This window comes from Haliotis cracherodii, unplaced genomic scaffold (assembly GCF_022045235.1).
Source record: "Haliotis cracherodii isolate W230 unplaced genomic scaffold, xgHalCrac1.p SCAF_5, whole genome shotgun sequence".
Taxonomy (NCBI): Eukaryota; Metazoa; Mollusca; class Gastropoda; order Lepetellida; family Haliotidae; genus Haliotis; species Haliotis cracherodii.
In genome coordinates, this window is record NW_027266308.1 from 885,101 (window position 1) to 893,416 (window position 8,316).

The 8,316-nt window shown below is 40.5% G+C and overlaps 1 protein-coding gene across 1 annotated transcript; it reads right to left on the minus strand.

The window, feature by feature from the left end:
* Window positions 1-345: 345 nt before the first annotated feature.
* LOC139443139 (probable G-protein coupled receptor 139) lies at window positions 346-7,701 on the minus strand. Its single transcript, XM_071224086.1, has 2 exons — window positions 6,624-7,701; window positions 346-1,477 (listed from the first exon to the last, which is right to left on the minus strand). The coding sequence occupies exons 1-2, from the start codon at window positions 7,699-7,701 to the stop codon at window positions 1,392-1,394; spliced, it is 1,164 nt and encodes a 387-aa protein (XP_071080187.1). The 3' UTR covers window positions 346-1,391.
* Window positions 7,702-8,316: the final 615 nt, after the last annotated feature.

Below are 8,316 nucleotides of genomic sequence, written 5' to 3' on the forward strand. Positions count from 1 at the left end.
GGCAACCAAGATTCCAGCGGTAATGTAGTGAATCACAGGCTTTTGATCAGAGATCTCGCGAGAGTGCTGAATTGTAAACAACTTCAGTAAAACAAATTGCAACACTCGGGGGACTGGGTTAATATAAAAATGGAAAAAAATACAACCATTCCAAATATTGTCAGTGAACATGAGCATCCAAAAACAATCACAAATGTGGTGTGTAGTATGCAGAACTGAGTCGTAGTACATGTAATGTTAGATGTTGTCAATGTTCATCATACATTAACAACATGTAATTTCAAAAATATTTAATTTTATTACTAAGAAATAAGTTTTGTTGTCAATGGTCAGGCTCGCTGACATGGTTGATGTTTTTCATCGTATCCCAATTGCGTGGATCGATGCTAAAGTTGTCAATAATCACTGGATTGTCTGGTCCAGACTCGATTATTTACATACCGCCATTATATAGCTGAAATATTGCTGAGTGCGGCGTTAAACAACAAACAACCAAACAAAATGTTAACGACGATTTCCGGATTATAGTTCTTCTTTTGTTTTTGGCGGTTTTCGAGTGTCCTTGGCTGCATTGATGGTACGCACATACATATTCAGGCGCCGTTAGTCGGAAAGGTTATCACAGTAACAATGTCCAGGCAGTGTATGACCACGAGGTTATGGCTTGTGATATTAAAGTGCTGTCTCTTTTCAGCAATTAGTGTAGCGTCCCTTCTAGAAAATAAACCTGCACGTGAAGTTAGTGGACCTTGAGTACACCGGTCTTTGGTGTCCACATTTCACAACTTTTGTTGTACGGTCGAGCAAAGATTCCAGAGAGCGTCATACGACTCTTGACGCATCAGTGACAAAAATAATTTCTGATGCTTTTTCTAATTTTGACTTCAACCTTACTTTTACGTTCCTGTGTTGTTGTTTTAAGTGGAACGCTTGACTTGCCTTTGCACGTGTTTGTGACGGATGCCACTGGTAGGTAAGATACGACCAACTTTTCGTGAACATCTAGTATCATCACTATTTGAAAATGATATAGTCGGAATCATATAATTGTTCAATAATAATACTTTTAATGTAGATTCAGTAATTGCTTTTCTTGAATCTACTTGCATTGTCCAGATCTAAGAATGGTCTTTTATTTCTCACTTTTGCACCCACATTAGCCTTTTTGGCGTGGTCCAAGCTGCCCATTTTTTTAAAATTGCAAACAACATTTTGCAAATGACTTCTCCAATAACCACAGACAATATGTCACACCTCGTCAGATGCTGATACTCGAGCTTATAATGAATTTGTCCACCTCGACACATGCCGATACTCGAGCTTATGTTGTTTATCTGTCCACCTCGTCACATGCTGATATTGGAGCTTATGTTGTTTATTTGTCCACCTCGTCAAATGGTGACACTGGAGCTTATGTTGTTTATTTGTCCACCTTGTGCGGAGTATCGTCTGTACCTCAGGCCAATAATGTCCCTCGCTGAAAGGTAGGATGTGTATCACAATTACATAAGAAACCACAGACATTCATCCACATTATTTAAAGGGAACAAAATCAAAAGCTTCGTCATATAGATCTCTAACTGTTACGCAGTTGTCACACTGATGATGAGTAACAAATTGGGAGATAAACAAACAGCGTTTACAATGCAAATATGTTGGGGTTTCTTTTAGATTTGAAGGCGTCTAAATTAAACCATACCGGCGGTGTTTCTGCAATCTACCATGATAAAATCATAAATGAACTTTTTTGCATTAGCACAGATAATGAACTGAATATCTAGAAACCCGTATCATTGTGTGCGCTGAAACATTGTCTTTGCATTAGGATGCTGTACTCGGATATATGGCATTCAATCATTGTATATAAGTATATCTTCTTCAACATTCTGAACCGTCACCGTGGTCTAGCTGATAGAGCATAGGCCCGGAGACCTCCTCCGTGGCCTATCTGATACAGCATCAGCCCGGAGACCTCCTCCGTGGTCTAACTGATAGAGCATCAGCCCGGAGAGCTCATCCGTGGTCTAGCTGAAAGAGAATAGGCCCGGAGACCTCCTCCGTGGTCTATCTGATACAGCATCAGCCCGGAGACCTCCATGGTCTAGCTGATAGAGCATCAGCCCGGAGACCTCCTCCGTCGTCTAGCTGATACAGAATCAGCCCGGAGACCTCCTCCGTGGTCTAGCTGATAGAGCATCAGCCCCGGAGACTTTCTCCGTGGTCTATCTGATACAGCAATAGCCCCTGGCGACCTATTCCGTGGTCTAGCTGATACAGCATCAGCCCGGAGACCTCCTCCGTTGTCTAGCTGATAGAGCATCAGCCCGGAGACCTCCTCGGTGGTCTATCTGATACAGCATCAGCCCGGAGACCTCCTCCGTGGTCTAGCCGATAGAGCATCAGCCCGGTGACCTCCTCCGTGGTCTATCTGATTGAGCATAGGCCCGGAGACCTCCTCCGTGGTCTATCTGATATAGCATCAGCCCGGAGAGCTCATCCGTGGTCTATCTGATATAGCATCAGCCCGGAGAGCTCCTCCGTGGTTTAGCCGACAGAGCATCAGCCCGTAGACCTCCTCCGTGGTCTATCTGATACAGCATTAGCCCGGAGAGCTCCTCCGTGGTCTAGCCGATATAGCATCAGCCCGGAGACCTCCTCCGTTGTCTAGCTGATACAGCATCAGCCCGGAGACCTCCTCCGTTGTCTAGCTGATACAGCATCAGCCCGGAGACCTCCTCCGTTGTCTATCTGATTGAGCATCAGCCCGGAGACCTCCTCCGTGGTCTAGCTGATAGATCATCAGCCCGGAGACCTCCTCCGTGGTCTAGCTGATATAGCATCAGCCCGGAGACCTCCTCCGTGGTCTAGCCGATATAGCATCAGCCCGGAGACCTCCTCCGTGGTCTAGCCGATAGAGCATCAGCCCGGAGACCTCCTCCGTGGTCTATCTGATTGAGCATAGGCCCGGAGACCTCCTCCGTGGTCTATCTGATATAGCATCAGCCCGGAGAGCTCATCCGTGGTCTATCTGATATAGCATCAGCCCGGAGAGCTCCTCCGTGATTTAGCCGATAGAGCATCAGCCCGTAGACCTCCTCCGTGGTCTATCTGATTGAGCATCAGCCCGGAGACCTCCTCCGTGGTCTATCTGATAGAGAATCAGCCCGGAGAGCTATAGGTTGATGGTTCGAAACTCTAGCAAAGTGTTCTTTGTGATGCCTGCATAAGACCAAGCTTTACAAAAGTTACAATACTCCGTTATAACTGAGATTGTGCTTATTATTACGTAGAACCATGACTTAGAACGGAGGTCTAAGCTCACGTAACCTGATATGTCTTGAGGTTGCAACGACATTTCACCCTTCACGACTTCTCAAGCGATAACGATCACCACATATTTAATGTGACTTGCATAATGGGTAGCTCTCTTCAAGGGGCATGTTGTGAGTAAACACCGCCACACAATTACCACTGCTATTGTGAATAAGGAAGTGATTTAAGGTGAAACTGAATGACACAACAATCTCCCGAGAACGTCACTGACATTAACGCTCTGTGTATTACCCTCGATAGTAACAACTATGAACGATGTGCATTTGTTACTACTGCTACTACTTCTACAACTGCTGACTACTCCTACTACTACTACTGACAACTACTACTACAACTACTACCACTACTACTACTACTACTACTACTACTACTACCACTACCACTCCTACTACTACCACTACTTCATATACTCCTCCTCCTACTACTACCACTACTACTACTACTACTACATCTACTACCACCACCACGATTACTACTACCATTACTACTACTGCTAATACTATTACAACCACCACTACTACTACTACTACTACTACTCTACTACTACTACCACTACTACTCCTACTACTACCACTACTTCATATACTCCTCCTCCTACTACTACCACTACTAATCCTACTACCACCACCACGATTACTACTACCATTACTACTACTGCTAATACAATTACAACAACCACTACTACTACTACTACTACATCTACTCCTACTGTTAACACTACTACCACTACAACATCTACCATTACCGTTACTACTACTACTTCTACTGCTAACACTACTACCACTACAACATCTACCATTACCATTACTACTACTACTTCTACCGCTAACACTACTACCACTACTACATCTGCTACTACCACTACTGGGGCGGTGGGTAGTCTAGCGGTTAAAGCGTTCGCCGGAGACCCGGGTCTAATTCCCCGCATGGGTACAATGTGTGGAGCCCGTTACTGGTGTCCCCCAGCCATTGCTGGAATATTGCTAAATGCGGCGTAAAACCATACTCATTCACTCACTCACTACCTCTACTTCTACTACATCCACTACTCCCCATAACTACTACATCTACACCTTCGGCTACTACTAGTACTACTACTAATAATAATACCACTACTACTACTTCTACCTCTACTATTACTATCACTACCACTACTAATACTTATACCAATACTACTAATACTATCTCTACTAATACTTATACTAATAAAACTACCACTACTCATACTAATACTGCCACTAATACTACCACTACTAATACTGCCACAAATACGTATACTACTACTACTGCTACTACTACTCATACTACCACTACTAATACCAATACTACCATTACTAATAATTCCACTACAACCACTACTAATAATACTAATACTACCAATACGATTATTATTACTATTACTAATTCTAATACTGATACTGATACTGATACTTATACTCCCACTACTGATACTAATATTGATACTAATACTAATACTAATACTAATACTAATTCTAATACTGATACTGATATTGATACTGATACTGATACTCCCACTACTGATACTAATATTAATACTAATACTGATATTAACATAAATTCTAATACTGATACTCCCACTACTGATACTAATATTAATACTGATACTAATACTTATACTAATACTAATACTAATACTAATACTAATACTAATACTGATACTGATACTGATACTAATACTGATATTGATACTTATACTACCACTACTGATACTAATGCTAATAATGATACTAATACTGCCACTACTAATACTACCAATAATATCACTACTAATAATACAAATACTACCAATACTATTACTAATACTAGTACTAATACTACCACTACTATTACTAATACTTATACTGCCACTAATACTACCACTGCTAATACTGCCACTACTACAACTACGTATAATATTAATACTACCACTACTATGACTGAAACAAATTCTAATACTGATACTGATACTGATACTAATACTAATTCTAATACTGATACTGATACTAATACTAAAACTAAAACTGATACTGATACTGATACTGATACTTATACTGATACTGCCACTAATGATACTAATACTACCACTACTATTACCGAAACAAATTTTAATACTGATACTGATACTAATACTGATTCTGATACTGATACTGATACTGATACTGATACTGATACTGATACTAATACTGATACTGATACTTAGACTACCACTACTGATACTTATACTGATACTGATATTTATACTGCCACTAATAATACTAAAACTACCACTACTTTTACTGAAACAAATGTTAATACTGATACTGATACTAATACTTATTCTAATACTGATACTAATACTGATACTGATACTCATCTTAATACTGATACTTGCCACTAATAATAATAATAATACCACTACTATTACTAAAACTAATTCTAATACTGTCACTACTAATACTAATACTAATACTAATTCTAATGCTAATACTTATTCTAATACTGATACTTATACTAATACTGATACTTATACTGCCACTACTAATTCTAATACTACAAATACTACTACTTATTTTCCTTAAAGCCTGCCCAGCCATAAATCGTACAGGAATCATGACAACAATGCTTTAAGTGTAAATCTGTTTGACACAAAATGGCATACTTCATTCATGTTGATGATATTAACACTGTGTCTCTGTCAACCATTCTGAGTTTCCTTCTCCTTTCTGCAGATTGTGTTTTAAATAACTGGTTCCTTGAATGTGACGAAAAAATTAATGCAATTCGTGTCATAGTTTAAATAGTATTACGTTATCACAGTGAATAATGTGACTCGCCTGCAAAGAATATTTTCACAAGGACTAATGAAACTTACATTTTAGAATGTTATGTATGTCCCAGGTTATGAGCCAGCCACGCTTCCTAATCCCTATTGTCTTGTTGTTGATGTGGAGACAAGTCGTATGGATGTGTCTCCAAGGAATGTGTTTAAAGATCAACTATATGTTTGGCATACCGCAAGACTGTTACAAGACAATTACAAGAACTTCACATCAGTTATATTAAGTCACCCATGGGACACTTGAACACTAAATCTGTTGGAAAGAGGACGTTAATTTGAATTTGATTGGAAGTTTGGTAACTAAAACGTCAGACACCAACCATTTCTCATCTTAGCCATGATCATTTACAATTCAATACCTGGGCCTTTTTGTTAAAAAATTTAAATAGGAAATGATGTACTGGTAAATTAACACAAACATATAGGAATATAACAGAAAACATTGTGTTGATGGAACAGGGATAGTACGTACATGAACTCCTTGATGACTCTGCAAGTGACCTCTGACGGAATGACCTTGATATATTAGAGATGGATGTAGGTCTTTGTTGGGTTGCACGACCACGTGTTCTCCGACAGCTGAAGATGGTGCTAACCTCCTTCCGGAATCGTTTACCTTTGACAAAGCAGATGATGAAGTTGGTGGAGTTGTTGAGGTACATCAGAAGGCTCACACACGCCTTTATAAGCTCTCGCTGTGCTTCTGCCTCAGCCCCTGGGGAACTGATGTTCCAATATTCCTCGCCAACGAAGAAGACGGACACGGGCAAAGTACAGAGGAGGTACACCAGGTTCAAACTCAACAGCATCGTTGTCGTGGATGTCACTAGAGTATGTCTCAATCTATCTGCTCTTGTTCTTGAATTATGTCTTGTGAATCTATGGGTCTGAACGCGTAGTCGGTAAATAATGAGAATATTGCACACAAGATGGACAACAACCGGTACAATACACCAAACACACATATCTATCCAGTGAAACACTTTCTTGTATAAATACTCAGCTGTCTTTACGTAATCACACACATAAACTCCTGGATCTGTTTCAGTAAGTTCCAAGAAGATCAGAAAGTGACAATTTAGTATCAAACAAAAGCTAATTACAACTATCATACACAAGGTGGCGACTCTCTTGGTACAAACAGACTTGTAATGTAAAGGTCTCCAAACAAATACTGTGCGTTCAATGGTCACAGAGACTAGAATCCAAGCCGATGTGTGAAAGCTTGAGTACAGCAACCACGGATGTATCTTACAAACAACTGGGTGAACGTCATTTATATTTACATCGAACGTAACACTTATCCATTTTTGTAGAAGTCCTACATACAGAACCGCTAGATCAGCCACTGCCAGACAGGTTAGGTATTTGGACATATTGGACTTCCGCATGGCCTTACGGGTCAACACAACAATGGAAAGGAGGTTGCCTATTGTACCAACTGGAAGGAGAATTGGCGAAATGATCTTCCATAAGAGATTAGCTGTTTCCTGGTTAGGTAATATGGCTTCATTCTCTTCGTTCGAACAGTTTGAATCATTCATCCTCATATTGGGTAGATCATATAAATAAATAAAATCCTTTGCCAACTATAAACAGAAGTGGTGAAATCATTCTCCAGAGAATGACTGGCGGTTTCCCGGTTTGGCAAAATGTCTTCACCTTGAAGTTTGACTTGTTTCAATTAGTCATTTCTAAACTTACTTAAAAATATATAACCAGCTTATAACCAATATGTTCCATGTCCTCGTGTTGTGTTTCTCGTAACTGATCTCTTCCCATAAACAGTGTGTCTAGCCTAGTTACCGCGACCAGTGGGTCTCACGTGTCTGTTCCCGTGAACAACATGAGATCACTGACTGTTCCCGTGAACAATATGCCACCATTGTCTGTTCCCTGTGAACAATATGCCACCACTGTCTGTTCCCTGTGAACTATATGCCACCACTGTCTGTTCCCTGTGAACAATATGCCACCTCTGTCTGTTCCCTGTGAACAATATGCCACCATTGTCTGTTCCCTGTGAACTATATGCCACCACTGTCTGTTCCCTGTGAACAATATGCCACCACTGTCTGTTCCCTGTGAACAATATGCCACCACTGTCTGTTCCCTGTGAACTATATGCCACCACTGTCTGTTCCCTGTGAACAATATGCCACCTC

Coding starts and splice junctions, on each gene's coding strand:
- LOC139443139 (XM_071224086.1), bottom strand. CDS start 7,701: ATGAGGATGAATGATTCAAACTGTTCGAACGAAGAGAATGAAGCCATA. Junction 1,478..6,623: donor AGAGTCATCAAGGAGTTCAT/GTACGTACTATC, acceptor CCTACCTTTCAG/CGAGGGACATTATTGGCCTG.